The 19,604-nt window shown below is 39.3% G+C and overlaps 1 protein-coding gene across 6 annotated transcripts in view; it reads right to left on the minus strand.

Moving 5' to 3' along the window:
- The window catches only part of tenm4 (teneurin transmembrane protein 4), a 188,938-nt gene that overhangs the window by 100,781 nt on the left and 68,553 nt on the right, over nt 1-19,604 (minus strand). For 5 of the 6 annotated variants that reach the window (XM_047820861.1, XM_047820860.1, XM_047820859.1 and 2 more), the window contains exon 4: nt 5,050-5,277. The exons of the other annotated variant lie outside the window; for it this stretch is intronic. In XM_047820861.1, coding sequence (XP_047676817.1) covers nt 5,050-5,277 — 228 coding nt within the window. The remainder of the gene's footprint in view (nt 1-5,049; nt 5,278-19,604) is intronic. 6 annotated transcript variants of the gene reach the window in all.

The following is a 19,604-nucleotide window of genomic DNA, read 5'->3' on the forward strand; positions in this document are numbered from 1 at the left end:
ATGAAGGACGACCCGGCGGCTTCGTTCCCTGCCGCTCATTCCTGCCCAGTCAGCTGCAAAGGCATGTTGAATCAGTCTTTACAGAGGAGATCCATTCTCAATTAGCAGCCTACTGTGGCCAAACCCCATGCTGCCTCAAACGAAAAGATGCAAACAACAGTATGGTGGGGTTGAAAGCAGAGCCCTAAATCTGGAGAACAGCAGCCCAGCAGGGAGCCCACACCCTGCTTTAAAACCCTCTCCAGGATCCAGGCCCAGACACAAACCAAGGGGCCACGGTGCAACGCATGCTCAATAACGAAGCCCAAGCTTCAGTGAGCTCACCTCATTGGCCTTAAAGCAGGGCAGAAAGCATTCAGAAGGGGATTATTTTTCTTTCTTTCTTTTTTTTTTCTTTCCTTTTTTTTTTTCTTCTTCTGTTTCAGTGCACGGGATATCTCTGAGAGTTAATGTAGATTAGATAAAGAAAATGAAGCCGTAGTGTACCCATAAAGTACACCCAGTACTTTTATTTCATGTATCATGGCTTATTACACTCAGAAAGTTAGAAGAGCGCAGTCAGTGTGATGGATGTTAGAATACCAGTGAATCAGACATGTACGCCAGCCCCTGTGGCAATATGTTTTAATTTCTCAGTTTTTAAACTGAGCTGCTTGTTCTGTTTCGGTTATGTCTGAGGCGGAATTATTTGATGCCTTGTTTTTTTTTGTTTTTTTTTTACATCACTTAGACTTGATGTTTTACTCCTTTTTACCCAGATACCAAGATTATCTTGTGTATAATTCTCTCTCATCTGCCTGAGATGACTAACAAATACCTCAGGCTCTGAAACCCTGAGAAAGCCTGTAGCTCACCTCTCAGCACAAGATCACGTTTCTGTAACTACATAATAGGGCTGATTTCAAAAGATGGACATGGAATCATATCAGCGCAGAGCAACTCAGTTCCTGCTCCATGCTCCCTTATCGTTTTACATGAGACGTGAAAGTGTGGACTTGCACACATGTCACATGTATGCTGTTGCTGTCGTACTCCTTCTTTCTCTCATTTGTTTCATTATAGTGCTTTTTTTAACCTACATAAGAGGTCCGGTCAAAACAGTGAACTGTACTCGTGCACTCTAATGTTCTTGTTTTATTTCCTGACATGGTGACAATGTGAGAGAAAGAAGGATGGTGCACCAGAACGGGTTCAAACATATGGCCAGAGTTTCTAGATTAACTGTGCTAATTAACTCAGCGTGCTATCTCGAGCTATGATTAATGCTCATAATGGCACTTCAAAATGAATGTGATGACACCTGTTCATTAAAATAAGGCGAATTAATTTAAAGGGGATATGGCAGGTCTGAGGTATGAGAACAAAAAAAATATAGCCATGTGTGATATTTTAATGCCACGCTGTAAGCAGGTAGAAAGAGTGAATTTGGCTTTAGCGGCTCATTAGGTGGTGTAAGTGAATAAACAGTGGCGTACCTTTTATAATACAATTGGCTTCTTTTTCCTGGCACAGATTTGCCAATAATAGCAGCAGGGCGATGAAAAATGACCTCTCTGAAGATGATATCTCATTTATCACGTGTCATTTATTTGCTGGTAATAAGAAGGAGGTGAGACTGCTGATGACTTGATGAACTGTCAAGGGAAATCTCAAGAGAGCTGCTTTAGGCTTTGCTACTATATCCGCAACAGTGCATTGTCCCACAGTTGATCCTAGACAAAAAGGCTTCCATTATGTTACACTTACGTTCAGCATGCCAAAGCTGCTATTGCATGCTCTTTTGTTTCAGTCAAACAGAGCAGCATGGTGCTTCACATAGCTCGCAGGCAAAAGAGGCTGCTTCCTTGGTGTTTGTGCTACCCCTCACTGTCAGCCTCAGGGTAACCTATACAACTGATGCAAATCACAGCCACGTGTCAAAAAGAGATGGATCCCAACTTTAAAACTGGCGAGTCACTTCATCACAGTTGTTTGCTAGATGACCAGCGGTTGTTTGTGAAGAAAGCAGAATCCACACATAGGCATCTAATGTGCTGACAGATGGCTGGAATCCTCCAGAGCGTGATGCAAGTGCAAGCCTTTGGGTAGTTAACTGGTAAAGTTGATCAATTATTTAGAGCATTTTTTGTTATGCTGCATCAAAGGACCTTTGGGAAAGAGCAAGTGCTTACAGTCTTACAGTCATTCAGCCTCTCGTGTCCTCTTCTGACTCTGAATGCTCTCAGTGTTGGTCTAATAAAAAAAAAAGCCACTGTTCTAACTCTATACATATACATACAGTACAGAGTGGTGTTCACATTAGGAATGAACTGTGAAGTCCAATTGCAGCAACTGCTTAAAAATCTCTGGATCATATTTGACTTATTTTTTGATTTCTGATGCTATGATGTTGCGTATCAGCTCAAGACGCTAGTGGTTTTAACTGGTGTTTAATCCACCATCACAGCACATCTTTCGTGTTTCATGGTACTTGGTAATAGAAACTTACAAAATATCGCTCAGGTGAGGTCAATATCACATGAGTATCTGTATGTTAGCTAGATGTATGCAATCTATCCAGCATTATATCCAAAAACTGAAAATCACGTTGATGAGGTGAAAAAAAAAAAAGAAACTAAAGAGAAGAGTAGCTGTAGCTTTTGACCAATCTGTTTTGGTTAATAACAGGGGAAAAAATCTAAAAAAAAAAAAATAAAACACAAATGGTTCTTTTTGATTGATCTTTCAAAATCCAATAGAAGAACTTGAATAAATAAAGAAATAAATAAATAAAAATCAGACAAAGTGGATTTTAACACAATTTCTTTTGTTTCTTTTAAAATCCAAAATGAAACTGTAAATGAACTCATGCAGAAAAAGGATGTGTTGTTCTGTGTTTGTTATCGATATGGCTCTACATCATTAGACCAAGTCCAGCCAATACATCTGTGACTCTTGCTTTGAGCTAGCTTTTAGACATATTGTATTTTGGAAAAGTATTCAGAAATGACTGCAAGACATAGTGAGAGGAGGACTGGCACAAAAATACTGGAGATTATTTCGCATGATGCTGGCAAAGCAAAAGGCTTTGTGAAGGAAAAGATTTTGCACTGATACTGACTTGTGATGCACTTTTATTTTTTGTGGTGTACAATCCTCTTCAAAAGCCATTACTAAAGCTGACTGGTAGCAAAAGTTCTACAAATGCTGGCTGCACTTGTCTTAATGATCTACAAGCTCATCAGCGAAAAACACAGGTTTTGGAAAAACTTCAAACTTTAAATAATCAGGATTTATTCATGAACAGTCTTGAAAAGTTCATGTTTTATTTGTAAAATTTCTGCTTTTAGTGAAATTGCACATTTTTTAAAGACTTTAAAAGACTTCATAAATAAACAAGTACAACCATAATATCAACCTACAGCTGATTTACCATCCAGGACCTTGCTTCTGATTAGCAGCTCATTAGTGTAGAGTCACAAGCCGAAATGATCATTAGAGCAATCAGTGCGCAAAACTATGCCTTGCTTAAATATGCATCAGTTGCTTGAATCCAAAATATGACCAAATATCACCAAAAAGGATTTCTTACTGAATAAAATGCAAAAACAAGCGATGGGGGGGGGTGCCAGTGTAGCAGCTCCTGATTTCTTGATTTAGCCTGAATGAATTTCTATCTTTTTTATACTCTGCTACTCATTTTCACTATTTAACTTTCAAAACAGTTGAGACCCGACTTCTAGCTGTGAAACCCTTTTTTTTTATTTTTTTTTTATTATTGATGATGCTTAATATAATTTAGTCATAATTTAGGAGATAAGGAGCCAAGAAGGAATTTCACAAGTCTTGAAAGATTAGGGAAAATACTTAACACTAATGAGGCAATGAAAGAAAGCTGTCATTTAAAATTAGCATGACATCACGTCTCAAAGAAGCAGACATTCGCCGTAAGGCTATAACGTGTCGGCCAAGTTCCCTCCTTCCTTCGTGTTCATTTACCGTTTTACAAAGTTACAGTCCACCACTTACATTAGTCATGTTATCAATTAATTATTCCTTCGTTCTTTTTGACGTCTCTTAATTATTTACTAGGTATAAAAAAACAAAACCTTTAGAAACCATTACTAAAGATATCTGAACTTCAAGGCCCTTGCAAATTGCTAGACCTTTCAAGCGTGAAGCTGTTGTGGACCACGCCAGCACTCACGACACAGGACGAAATCTACCATGACAAGGGCAATGGAGCAAGACTTGCTGAGGTCTGCGCTAAACAGGAGAGATCCAACAATAGGAGTCATGCATTTTGGCTTGTCGGGAACAATTGGAGGAATAAGCCGTTTGTTGAAAAAAGTGTGCGAGACATTTCAAGTTAATCAAGTTCTCAAAATGAGATTTAATATGCTGCTGTGCAAAAAAATAAAGCTCTAGTATCCACAGGGATGTGGAAGTACAAGGATATTTCAGTAATTGGTGTGACAATAGGAGTGTTACCTTCTCTGCAGCTTTAACATGTTTTAAAATAAAGGGTGTCCAGTATCAGGGAAAGTTCAGTTGGTGAAATTAAATGCCTAGGATTGAGGACAAAAACGAGGAACTCAAGAAGTTCTGGAGACCAACAATATTTTCAGACGTTTAGCTGTATTAGAAGAGTCTCAGGTACTTCTCTCTAAGCTTACTTGAAAGTGTTTGGCATGTCTTTGTGGTGAACACCCACCTCTGAAGGTGTATAGGCTCTTAAAATATGGACTACACTCCCCTGTGGGCCTTAGCAAAAACCCCAGGCAAAAAAAAAAAAAAAAAAAAATTCTTCCTTTGACACTTGACTCATCTTAAACTACAGCTTAAAACTTGCCTGAGGTGAGCATCTTGAGCTACAAAGTGCCAAGTTGACTCAAAGTCTATTGTCATCCTATCCAAATACATGTACACAGGCCCCTAGGACCATAGTCTAGCAAACAGCACAATACAACAAGTGTAGATAAAAGCAATGCACAAAACTTGGATGCAAATGTACTTAAAAAAGAACAAAAAGCCGCAGGTACAGCCAGAGCCTGTGTGTGAAGCACTCACCGTCGGCGGCCGCAGAGCCAGGGGCACACACGCTCACGTTCTCTGAGCCGGTCTTAACTAAGAACGAAGAAGCGGGGCCAAACTCATCCTCCGACTCAGAGTCGGGGTCGGCCCGAGGCCCGCTGTTACCTAGCAACCTTCCCTGGCTCTCACTGGCTGCGTGGGCAGGGGGCGGGTAGAGGGAGGCGACAGGGGAGGAGGAACCAGAGGAGCAATGAAGAGGTGGACCTGAGAATGACACACACAAACACACACAAACACACACGCACACACACAAGAGAGAACTTAAAACAAAAAAAATGTATGTAACATATTACATCACAAAAACGCATGCACATGCTCTGATGAATAAATCTGTCTGTCTTGCCTGTCCCTGAAGCCGTCATCCGAAAAACAGGATTTAAACTAGTGCTGCGGCTCACAGCTGGAAACAAATCCGGTGGTTTTGAAAAGAAACAGCAATCAGGGAGGGGTGTTTCCTTTTTAATCACTTTGCAAGACAGAGAGACTCTGGTGATGCAAACTTTATGAGGAAACATTTAGAAATGAGTAGCGAATATGACTAGTGGACAGAAAAGTCGTAGAAAAACACAGTGTACTTTTATTACACAAGAAAAACACAAGCTATAACTGAGCAGGGCTGAGCTATAACACCCATTTATTAGCAGTTATTTAGATTAATTATGTCACATTCTGCTTTTCTAAGATGTCATGGGTTCAGAAAAAACGTTAAAAACATTAAAGTCGCATTAAAGCATTAAACTGCTTCTAAAGGTTCGTTTACCTTCTTTGTTTGTTTGTTTGTTTGTTTCTTTCTTTCTTTCTTTCTGTTTTTTTACATAAAATATTTGCACTATTTTTTATTCATTCATTCATTTTCTACCGCTTATCCGAACTTCTCGGGTCACGGGGAGCCTGTGATCTCAGGCGTCATCGGGCATCGAGCCAGGATACACCATGGACGGAGTGCCAACCCATCGCAGGGCACACACACACTCTCATTCACTCACGCAATCACACACTATAGACAATTTCACACCAGAGATGCCAATCAACCTACCATGCATGTCTTTGGACCGGGGGAGGAAACCGCAGTACCCGGAGGAAACCCAGAGGCACAGGGAGAACATGCAAACTCCACACACACAAGGCGGAGGCATGCCCATATTTGCACTATATTACTATTGAACATACTTAGGAATTGAGACTTTTCTTAAACAAACGATTCTAAGGAGCTACATCGAACGCTTCCAGACTTACAGCTAGTTTAGTTGTATTTATGTTATCAAGACAATCAGTGTTGCTTCGTCTCATTTCACTAATTCAGTCCTAAATCAGCTTTTACTTTTTAAATCCAATACGGTATGTAAAGTTCATCCAAGCTCAAACAATGAGTGAGAAGAAGCTTAGCTCATTAGTCCACTTGTTTAATGTTTACATGCACATGATTACACTAACACAGGCAGCACCGGCTGCACTAGCACCATGCTCACATGCAACACAGCACAAAGACAAAAATAAAATGCCATTTGCATTATAATGGATCCTAGAATAAGAGCACAACCAGCACACTGCTGAAATCCTTTAAACAGAGGGAGACACCTGATGTGGTCTACTTTACAAGCGCCTGCTGCTTGCGCTTGAACAGAACACCGGTGCTTGGCTGTTTACATGGGCTTTGAATTTCCACATTTAAGGCTCATTGTCTTTCCGCTTTTTTTCGCAGGGGGAGTTGAATCCCGGCGGTGGCCCCAATAAAGTGTGATTAACATCCGATGTTGTTCTCCCACATGCTGAAAAAATGAGCACTTAAGTAACATTACTGCGATGAGCTCTGCCTATCAGTCTAGTCTCATCAGCCATGCCTCGCCTAGCCACGTTACAATAGAGCTACAAAGGGAAATGTACTTAAAAATCGTGCGTGGATATGCAGAACACTGATAATTAAGACAACAACATCTCTCTACAGCGCTTCCTTATGGGTCATAATCCTGTACGATAAAAGAATGAAATAAACCTTTCACAAACAAATCACCTGGTTATGCGCGAGAGTCAAGAAACAGGAGCCACTCATTTTCAAGTAAGTTGAGGTGCTGCATTCGCCATGGCAACATCACTGTAACCTGCTATTTCCCCATGAGGCTGGGCCAAACACGTGGAGTCAAATGCCAAGCCAATTGGTACATCAGCAGGAGCTGACCTGTTCTTTCTCTTTCTCTGTATGTGCTTACATTACAAAATATGGACCTTTAGACACACACCGACCTCACCGGCAGGTAAAGAGAAGCTGGATGAGGATGTCCATGATGAATAGAGATACAAGCATCCGATCATGGCATGATTAATATTCTCAATCTATTCGTTTCATCTCATATATCACAAGGTCTTATGGGTCATAACCATGTGCAGTGAACAAATCAAAAATTAGGCGTTCACAAATTTCTGTCATAATTAAACCAGGCAAGTAAACCAACCTTTTTCCTCAAAATTAAATTCATCATTCATTAATTATGTTTCACCTTGTGCTCAACTGGGCAAAACTCTTTAACTGCTTTAAGTAATTGTCGCATTGTTTCTCGGCTCCAAACTGCAAATCGACGTCCTCTGAAAAAGTACTGAAAGTCATACTTAGCCGAGAAGGTTCTACATTTCCATACCTATGCACAGCTATGCAAAGAGAGCTGTTTGTCTTACAGGGAAAGGTCGACCTGTGGCTGACTGTGCTTAATTAAGCCGGGCTACCGTAATTCATTCTCATCCGTTGCACTTACACAGGCACTGAGCAGAGAGGGCTCAGTAAACAAAAAACTCACAGCTTGAAAAAAATCTGAGCAAAAAAAAACTTCTTTTTGTTTGATTGAAGTTGACTGTTTTGCCCTTTACTTGTTGTTTGGAGTCAGAGCTGAATTGGTTCAGACCGCAGCATCAGCACACACACACACACACACACACACACACACACACACACACACACACACACACACACACACACACACACACACACACACACACACACACAGAGAGTGCATGCTCTTGCATCCTCTCCAGACTCCAGACGGTCTCCCTCTCTCCTGGGACGTGGCCTTTCAGCCTGGTTGCGACAGCAATGCTCTACAGATCCTGAACTCAGCAGGCCACCCACGTTAGAAAAGAATCGGTTTCTGCTCAGAAATCACCTCATTATGCAGGAAGGTGAAGAAACAGAAGTCACTAATTTTCAAGTAGGTTGAGGTGCTGCATTCACCATGGCAACCTCACTGTAACCTGCCTTTTCTCCAGGAGGAGTCAAACGCCAGAGCGATTGGTAACAAACAGCAGGAGTGGACCTGCTCATTCACGTTCTCTGTAAGACAGACACCTTTCTCACTGGCAAGTAAAGAAAAACTGGTTGAAGATTTCCGCAGACAATGGCATGAGAAACAGATACTCAAGCTCAGGATTCTGCACAAACGATGCACATTCACAAACTATTTCAAACCTACAATATAGCCCCAAGCAACAATGAATAGTTTAGGGTGGATAGTTTTGGCTCAGTCCATTAGTGGAGACCAGAAGACACCAGGACCAACAGAGATCAGAGGCTAAATGTCCAGATTTCAGTATGAACTTGGCGATCGTTGATTAACATTATATCATGTTGCCGGACGTTTGTGCCAAGTTTGGTGCGATCAGAAAAATACATAAAAAGTATTGCTGAGAAATAGCCTCACTTCCTATTTGGCAATTGTAAATTGGTTTCACAATGCTGGTCCAAAAATGTCATAAATGGCCAAAATTTGGAGAGAATCAACAGAAAACGGTTAAAAAGGTTTAGTAATAAGGATAAAAAGAAGAGGAAATAAGATTCAGATGAAGAAGAAAAAGAAGAAGTAAACATACCACTACATACTAAAATACTAATGGACCCTGGCCTCCTAAAATGAAAAAGAAAAAAAAAAAATCTCAACAAGGTGTTTATGAATCATGGATTCTCAGCCCTGAATTAGCACAAAGGAGTGAAAATGATCTGCTATGTGTGCACAAAGTGGTTTTAGCAACACAAATGAGCTACCGAGTGAACCAGGAGTCACATAATAATTCAGAAAAAAAAAATGCATTTCCGCTGGTAGGTTTGCAGCCTGGATGCGCCGCCGCTCATCCTCAGCAGGCTTGCTAAAGAATGCATGTTGCATATGCATGAAAACTGAGCTCAGTGCTGCATTTTAACAGCTAAACACATTCTGTCCAGCTTGTGTGCACTGAAATGGCACTGGCAAAGAAAATCTGTCTGATCAAAGCTTTTTGGCAGACAGATTTATTCTCTAATATCTAAACCCTGAAACAGGTATGTGAGTTATTACTATAGATAATTAAACCCTTCTTAGGTTTCTGAAAATTTCTGAATATAGGATGTCTGGCATTGGCTAACTGCATCATTACTGCCTCTCACTCCCAGCTCTGCTGAGTTCTGCACATTATATAAAACTCCCTGATGTGCTCTCTTCGTCGTCCTATCGTCTTTATAAACAAAAAGCCAGGTGTTTATCTGGCCTTAGATTCCAGAGCCGTCTGTAAAATATACCTCTGCACATTTCTTCCAAAGGTGTGCGCAGATGTGTGCTGGCATAGATATGTAACTTCCTACTGAAGAGGAGCATTATCAGTTTGTTCAAGGATGTTTAAGCCCAGGTAGTGTTCTAAAAATGGCATATTTGCAGCGGACAAGCGAAGCGGCAAGGAAAAAATAAATAAATAAAAAAAATCTCAGCATCTCACCTTAAAGTTGGCAAGGACATTGGATGTAAAACACAGAAGCGGTACAGATAAATAACAACTACACAGACTCCCAACCACTGAGTGTGTATAATAGATCTGCTCTCCAACTGCCTAATAAATCTGCTCTTGCAACTGCTGCGATTACCTTCAGAACTTCAAAAGTTGCAATATCAAGGCATAGCATAGCTCGCATCACCAGAGGCTAGTCGAACACAACCTCAGAAGCTTATGTGAGTCATTCAGATTGGGAATTCAATCTGTATTGTTAAGTAGCTTTTACACCAGCCCTAACCATCCATTTTCTCACAAGCGGAAAACAGAAAGTCGATATGGAAGATCATGAGAGGCAAAGTAACTGAACAGCGGCGGCTTTAATCTGTTGAATATATGAAAATTCAGCACCACCCACAATCATTCCATGGTGGCTTAAACATTTATAACATGATAAAAGAGATAACAAAGCAAAAAAATACACAGATTACAGAAACATCAGTGTTAACTTCACTGAGTTCAGCTTCTGCCTGGGGATTAACATGGGCTTTTTTTCGCTAGCCATTCATAAATTCCAAGCGCTGCATATTCACTGTAGTTATGACAGTGATTCCGGGTTATTTGTGATAATTAATAGTAAAAGTGAACAAGGACGAGGGGCAGATTTCCTTTTTTTTTTTTAAATTAATTTAATTAATTTATTTTTTATTTTTTTTTAAAATCCTATTTGTTTCTTCCTAATCCCAAACAGACAAAACAAACAAACAAACATGTTTTTAACCCTTTCATCAAAATAACTAACTAACTAACTAACTAACTAACTAACTAACTAACTAAATATATAAATAAACGAACGAATGAACAAACGAATAAATAAATGAATGAATGAATAAATAAATAAATAAATAAATAAATAAATAAATAAATAAATAAATAAGCCACAAGACCATTCCTTTTTGCAGTTTAAAATTCTACCAGGATATATCATGTCAGACATTTTTCTATTACGATTTATAGAAAAACAAACAGAAAACTGGGAACAATAAAACAAAAACAAAGAAATACTCTAATTAGTAATTAAATAATAACATGGCAGCATGAGTATGCCCTAAAACTAACACTTTGTTGAAGCACGTTTTGATTTTCTTCCACTACTCAGTGATTTTGGATACGAGTCTATCAGCATGGCCCACACCGACTTGGCAATATTTTCCCAATCTTTCTTGGAAAACCATTTTAGATCCGTCGACTTGTGCAGGCGTTTCCTGTGCACAGCCTGCTTCAGGTCACCCCACAGATTTTTAGTCAGATTCAGGACTGGGCTCTGGCGAGATCATTCAAAAACACTGATCTTCAAAATGACAGATCTTCAAAGCCATTCCTTTGTTGTACTGATGTATGCTTTGGGTCATTGTCATGCTGAAATGTGAAATTTCTTTTCATCTTCAGCTTAATAGCAGACACCAGAAAGATTTAGCACTAAATTCGTATTTGTATTTATTTGTAGTTATTCATGATTCCCTGCACCTTGAAGAAAAAAAAAACTCCAGTTCTGGCTGAAGAAAAGCAGCTTTAAAGCACAATGCCTCCACCACCACGCTTCACTGTGGGCATGCTGCTCTTTTGTTGATTTGCTAAGTAATGTGGTGACGTGGGAAGTTTTTGTCTTCTTTCATAAATTTTGGTTGGACATCCTGTTGTTAATGATTTCAATGTGCTGCTCCATTCCATTAGTTGATGATGGCTTTTACCCTGTTCCATGAAACATTTCATGTTTTGGAAATTATTTTGTCATGCATACCAAGAAGATGTGAAGAAACTCCTAGAGGAAGAGCTGATCTTTATTTGGTGTGTATCGGAAGTATTTAATTGAAGACAGCTGTATTGTAATTACTTTTAAACAGGAGGATAAATGTGATTGGTTCAATCTGAACACAGCCACATCCCCAATTCTAAAAGCGTTATAAAATTAGGTTGTTTTTAATGAATGCTTAATTTTTTTCGATTATTTTCCTTAAATGTTTTTGATTGTATTTCCCTTAATATTTGCATGGTAGTTACAGAGAGAAATCCACACTTGAAAATGTCCTGACATGATTTATCTTGGTTTATTTTTTATGGTATCATATCTATTGTATGTTCAGTCTGTCTACTTTTGTGTCAAAACATTCATATAAAATAATAAAGTCCACTATCAAGATATCATTAAAATGAAAAATAAAAATGCAATGAACATCAAATCATTTTTTTTCACAATTTACTTAAATTTTTTCTATTTGCTGATTTTTCTTATTTGCTGAGTCTTTAAAGAAACCATTCACCTTAAACATCTACCAATATTCAGACGCTCTGAAATTTAGCCACACCCACTTGATTAAAGGCGGAGCTTCCTCCGTCATGGCGGCACGAACACAGACGAGTGCTCGGCAGCAGGGAAACTGTAACGTAGTTACTATTAAAAAGGAGCAGCTACTGAATAGTTTGCAGATGCGCACACACACACTTCTTTATCATACAAGTATCTACATTCAGTTGAGGATCAGTTTCAACAGCTTACATCAGATAAATACCAGGCTGAAGTGTTAAGATTTTTGGCTTATTGTTGAGATATCTGTTACACCTTCAAACTTCTCAGTCTTACCTCGGTCTTATCTCAGCCTCCTACAGCATTACCTCTACGGTCTTAAAACATTCTCCAAACCTGGCAATTTCATATAAAAATAAGTGTATTGTAGTGTGGAACTACTCGATATGAACAAATGTGACTGTAGGACTTTTTTTTATTTACAATCGGATACAGATTAATAGCACTTTTGGACTAATTCGTACATTGTTATATCATTATTAGAATAATACAATACACTTATTTTCATACAAAATGGCATAACATTCTTTGGTCTCTTATATTTCGTTTCATGCAAAAATTCATCTTATTTTTTGCAGCATTTTCATAATGAGGATATAATGGTACAGGAATTAGGCAGAATGTGAAAACTGAGATAAGAAGCTAGTAAATAAAAAGCCAGAGTGTTAACTGTATGGAATGTAGACATTTGTATAATAAAGTAATGTGCGGGAATCCATCTACAAACTATTCAGTAGCTACTTGTGTCATTTTTGTCAGCTTTTTAATCCAACTACAGTACAGTTTCCTCAGCTGATGAACACTCGTCTGTGTTCATTCCATCATGTCAGAGGCAGCTCCAATTTTAAGTGGATTGGAGCGGGTGTGACTACTTTCCAGGGTACCTCCCACTGTATCAGCTGACCAATAGTTTACAGCTGAATGCCTTCTTCTAAAACTAATAAACAAACTAAACAAAACAAAAAATATTAATAATAAGCAAATTAACAGAAGCTAGAAAACAACTGCAACAGAAAAAAATATTCAAAAATGAAAGCAGTAAGTGTGAATCAGAAATAGTCTTTTTTTTAAAATGTATTTTGATTCTCATCTCACGCATTTGTAAAATTTCGATATTTAGATTTTGCTGGTGGATTGTGTCATTTTATTTAATTATTTTCATTATTTTATTTCAGTCTGCTGGCACAAAATGAACTCCACATAGATTATCTTCCATATACCAGGCTTCCTAACATCAGATGAGGGCTGCGAGCATTTTTTTTTTTTTAAGTAATATTTATTATACATTTAAGGTTATACTTATTATCCTTACACTTGCATAAATGGTTGCTGAGATGAGATGGTTCAGAGATGTTAATGCAGTATGTGTTGTAAGGATGTAATGGGGCAGTATGCTATACACTGCTATTACTGATGTCAGGATAATTTTCATCAAAAAGCTATCCCAGTTTTATAATGTACATGTGAAGTATACAATAGGAACTGAAACAAAACGAAATGAAATATAAAGGTTATGTGAGCCAAACTAAAGAAGTGCATCAGGAAGCCTCAATCATCAAACGATCTGTGCTGTGAACATACCCAGGTTTACTGAGTTTAGCTTTCGCCCCTACTGTGTCAAAGCCCTGAAACCTTTTCGAAAAACTCAGAGCTGTCAAGCCTGCTTTTCTCCGCTAAACTTGCTTAGCAGCAGTCCTGTGTGAGATTAAGGGTGGCACAGCCCTCTCCATCAGCTCCTCTGGCTTGGATTTACTCTCACAGGGTCGTGCCATGAAAGTGCTAAAATGTCCTGCATGACAACAACATCTGTTTCTCACAGCAGACTCTGAGCAGAAAGCCCTATCCAGGCTGTGTTCGGCTCGTAAGAGAAAACTGCACTATAAAACACATTTTCCTCATAGATCCCATTCGCATTGTTCCTGTGTGGCTTTTGCTCAAAAGTTTCTACATAAATCAGTAATATCATACCGTTACGTTTAGCAAATAATGTGCCTCTTTGCGTCAATACGCACTGCATTGCTTCTTAATGATGGCTTTAAATCTGCTAGACTGAAACGTCAAGGCTAATCACCATGTATCTCGAGCAGACTCTAAACAATGAAGCACCTCATTCTCATTTCTAGTCCAAGCTTCTCTGTTCGCTCCCTCATGGCCTGTATGTCAAGACCAGAGACCACACACGTATTAGAAGGAAGTTTGGAAATGGCTCTCCAAATGGAACATCATTGGCAAAGTCATAAATTTTCCCTGACAAAGCCATCTAACAGCAAGCAATCAATACAGCAATATTCGAGTGGCAGTATAATATATGAGAAAGTCCAGTACAAATGGTGAGTACTCAAAGACTGGCTTTTATAGACATCAATGTAAGGAAGGAAAAAATTCAAATTGCAATCTATTATGATATATCGTTTAAGAAGCATAAAGGTAAAAGCTTAGTTTGAAACCAGCCAACTGCACAGCTCACACAGTGGAGCACAAAAGAAATGTTACAAAGGCCACTAATACAGTATGAGCTGCCTAGCATGCATTTAGCACAGAGCTTTGTAGACAGGGCTTTGTGACTAGATTAGTACTAAGATTTCTTGCATTTTCTGGAAGTGGAGGCAGCTGAAATTGGTCGTTAATAAATGTATCAGGAAATGCACTGTTTATACTTTAGTGGTGTGTGTTTGATATTGGTAGTTTGTTAGTTAGTCATAAAATTACACTAATTAATATTCAGTGAGGGTGACTTAGTGACTTAGTGGTTTGGATGTTTGCCTCCAGGGTTAGGGGTTAGGGGTTCGATTCCTGTCTCTGCCCTGTTCAAATTATATTCCTGTGCTTCACTGGCTTTCTTCTGCTCTTCTTTCGGAAGTCCGAAGACATGTGTTGTAGGTTGACAGGCAAAGTAGTGTAGGAGTGAGCGCGTAATTGTGCCCTGTGATGAGCCGTCACTCCCTCCATGGTGTCCACCGCCTTGAGCCCCAAGACCCCTGGGAGAGGACCCAGGCAGTATCGGTCAGATAAATGGTAGAGAAAACGAATGGTATGGATGGAATCATCAGTGCGTGTTCTGTGCACACTGAGTGATCAGAAGCTGTGTGAAAGTACTTTTGACAGGGTCTAAAACCCCACTCCAGTAGTCCACTACTGTTTTATTACAATAGTTATCGAAAGCTAATACAAAGACTGAACTGAAATAATCATTATACATATTTTACAATAATATATTATTTAAAAGCTGTGATGGACAAATGTCTCATTCCAAATGTATTCCTGACTCTGTTCCTGGGATTCCACCCAGATCCACCATATTCTGACCATGATGAATTGAAGATGAAGATAAATTATTTATTTAAAACTGAGACCAATATACTTTTTGAAACTCTAAAGTATTCGGTTCAGTCAAGAGCTGCACAATATCGATAGAAATATACCGATTTTTAATTGTTTCTTGAATAATCAATCGTGGTAAAGATGACCAATTAATACTAATGTCGTTAGTTCAAATCTTTTTACTTGTAACAGCCATGAAGCATGGAGATCATTGAATGGTTTTGAATGTAGTAGCATGTCTATGGTGTTCTGTAAAATGTAATGACCTTTTTAATGAAAAGTAATGACCTTTTTTTTTATTGATATTGACACCTCACTGTAAAACCACATGAGTAAAGGAGTTGCTCAGGATGCCAGTGACTATCTGGGCAATCTGATTAATACTCTCTGAAAAGAAGAGGGGCTATTAGCTCTGTTTCTGCATTGGGGCATCCCAAAGCTCTAAGCAAAGACTACTTCATCTTAAAACCAGGAAATGAATTAAACTGCCACCTTTAGGTTGGTATCAGTTCTTAAAATGCACTCGAAGATATCGAGGAACCGGTGTGTAGGATGTTACTAGAATGACAATATGCTGGTGTGTCCTACATTGCATAATATAAGCACACAATCCTACACAAAATCACCTCCATTCAAAAAAGAAAAAAACAAACAAGAACAATTTCAATAGATAGTATGATGATAAGAACGGCAAATTTAGTCGTTTGAATTCAATAAACAATGAGTGCAAATAAAACCCTTCATTAAAAGCCCATTTTAATATGCCTTGCTTTAAAAACAGTCATTTGAGAAATCAGTTTAATCAGTGTTCTGTAGATAACGATCCATTATAATGTGGGCATAGCACAAGTGACGTTTCAGTGAGTGAGGATTTCTCTTTTGGCAAATATGTTTGTTTTTTATTCCTCCCGTCCTTGTTCTCTTTTGCTGCACCCTTTCCTCGCTCGGGGGGAGGAGCTAAAATGGAAATGAAGGAAAGCAAGGAAAGAAAACGAAGACGTGCAATTAAAGAAATGAGAATCAGCGGTTGTTTCTCCTCAACCAATATTCTGACATATCCTGCCTCCTGTGCTAGTTCCTGCTTCCAAGCGCAGGGATTTAGCAGCCTGGCAGAGAAAAACAGAGACAGATCTCTAGGAAAAGAAGCTCTGTTTGTGACAGTGATATTTTTCATGGTTTCTACCACGATGTACATGATTTCTTGAATGTTTGATCAGCTGACTGTTCTAATCTAGTTAAACTAAGCTTTCCTGGTCTAGTGATAAATAACAGTATACTTGTTGAAAAAGAAAGCAGCTGCTGAAATCTAGTTTGTAGTGACGGACTGTAGTAATCAGTAGGAAAACTGATATAACAGGCTTTCAGTGTCATACTTCTGTAGACACCCTGCCTTTCCTCAATCTTTTCCTAATCCCTTCTTCTGCCAGTCCTATTTTTTCAGCATGCCATCAGTGCATCATCAAGCTGAAAGGCTCCATCTGCTTGGTCTAACAGCGGCGGCTCTTTTTGGAAGTCCTGACTGAAATCAAAAGAGCTCGAAATTGGGGCTTAATTTTTTATTTAATATTTTTTTTCTGAAAACCAGGGCACAAACATGCCAAATGGTGTGTAGATTAGAACTACCGCTGTACTACGAGACGAGACAGAGACAAAGAGATGAGGCAACAATTCCAATACGTACAACGACTGCAAATGAAAACATGACTAAACCTTCTGGGAATTTATGAAAAGGTTATTCAATAACAATCAGTACGATGCATGACTTCAGACCAACGAAAATGACAGGAAATCAACAAACGGTTAACATGTCCCAGTATAGATCCAAACCAATTCATATTGTAACCGTATGCATAGGCAAATATCAAAGTGTGAGATATTCATTACACAGAACATTCCAGGTCAGTTGTGTCATCTACAGTGATAAAGCTCCCCTGTGTCAAGCTTGAAATCAAACTGTGTATTTGTTTGATCTTTCTCCGTGTTATCTATCCGTGTTTACACTCAGCTCGTCTGACAGGACCAGGCTGACACGTGTAAAAATCCCTTCTGAGATAGTCCATTCAAACATCAGGTTCAGGAGCGCTCTTTGTTCTAGGATCAGAAGAGCGCAATCATCTCTCTCTCTGTCTCTCTCTCTCTCATTCTCTCTCTCTAGCTCCTTTTTTATTATATCATGCGACTGGGGACTATGACAATAAAATATTAATAGTGGGACATCACATTGCAACACACCTCACACCTCACAAGTGCCCGGACTGGAAGCTGAACTTTTTCATCCAACTTTTTCATTCATAATATAATATAATATAATATAATATAATATAATATAATATAATACAACTTTGAAAGTTGGGATCAGAGAGGTTTAAGGGCCTTGCACAAGGGCCCAACAGTGGCAGTTTGGCAGTGCCCCGTCCCTCTGATAAACAACCCAAAACCTTAACTGCTTGAGCCACCACTACTATATTATGTAATATAAAGTCAGCATAATATTAAAAAAGCAAAAGCAAAAAGAATCTATGTCACACATGTGTCACTTTCACAACAAGGTGCCAGAAAGAGAGTTACTGACAATCTGATATGAAGTTGATTGGTTTCGCAATATTTAGCATGTGTTTGAGCTTAATCATTCACTAGATCATCTCTTTGAAAGTGTGAATCTGTAAGCTCATTCTGTGACAAAACCCAAACCTATTAGTTTGTGCATTATCTTGTGGTGAATTTTTTCACACTGTTCCAGGCCTATTGTCTTTGTTTTGTGTCTCTGTCTCCTCTGGGCATGATAGCAGTGTCTTAGCACTGGCTCTGTTCCGTGTGGGAGTACTTCTCCTCCCCCTCGTGTTGAAAGAGTGTCTCTTCTCTCTTGGCGAGTGCCCTAAAAACAAGCCTCTAATCGCCTTCACGCCCACTCCGCTCATCTCTCTACAACACAGGGGCCGGGCCGCATTAATCAGTTCAAAACACGCATCCTTCCTTCCTCTGCTGTCAGCTGCCACAGGAGCAGAGATCCGAACCCCCGAGATCACAATAATGCAAATAGCGCATAATTATTGACTTTTCCCTCCCAGTGTGTCTTCCATTGCTCCGCGGCCTCTCCGCGCCACATGCGAATTTGTAATAAGTAAAGGAATTCAAAGCTTTTCTGCGGTTAAAATGAGTTCGGGGACGAGGTAAAAACTAAACTTGAAGTATTTGGGAGGAACTGAAGTGAAGCGGCACAACAGGAGCTGAATGTGGTTAGCCTGGAGCAGCTCAGAGTGAGGATGGCACCATCGCAGTATCCTTGGCTTAATCAAATGCTTTAACACACCCTGCAGACTCCCCATCAAAGGCCTGTGAGTGACTGCCTTGCTGCGTACGGAAGAGAAAAGTTTTCTCTGTATAACCCTTGTGCTAGCAAAACCTAATTGAACCATACTGTGCATTTACCTCCTCAACACAAGGGGATGTGTTAGAGTGGAATTAAATGCTACACATGTATCACAGGCATGCTTTGCTTTCTAAGCATCTGTGTTTGGCTCTGAACATCTGATAACAAGAGCAATCTCGGGCTGCTGCAGCTGGTTAAGCCACCATCAGGGAGAGGCTATTGATCTAGCCATTGTATATTTGTGCCGAGCCTATCACAAAAGCAACGACAAAAGCAACCCTTTCGCGTTGCTTTGTGCCAACAAATTACGACAATAACACTTTAAGCTATATTATCAGCATTGCTCAATGAGAAAAATGAGCTTGCTGTAAGTACTTTAGCAACCGATAAAGGTTTACTATCAGCGTAAGGAGATAATAAGGAGCTTCCTTTGGTACAGTTTTAGTCTGAAACATCAATGTAAGAAACTACAGTTATCCCTGAGCTCTTTGGATGGACACAAAGCTCCAGTACAAACATTGAAATTCACCACATTTGGGAAGTGACACATTTTGTCATATGTCATGGTCCTCAGACAGGGAGGACAATACGATTACAGGATTCATGGCAGAAACAAAATCTGTAATCTCATCCAACGTCCCTTGTCTAAAGGCTTGCCTTTGATTTATACGCAATTCACATTGGGTTCATTCGTGGACCTGCTAATGAGAGCAACTGCGCTGACTCATTACAGATAGTTGTGCCAGTTCGTTT

Source organism: Tachysurus fulvidraco, chromosome 11 (assembly GCF_022655615.1).
Source record: "Tachysurus fulvidraco isolate hzauxx_2018 chromosome 11, HZAU_PFXX_2.0, whole genome shotgun sequence".
Classification (NCBI taxonomy): domain Eukaryota; kingdom Metazoa; phylum Chordata; class Actinopteri; order Siluriformes; family Bagridae; genus Tachysurus; species Tachysurus fulvidraco.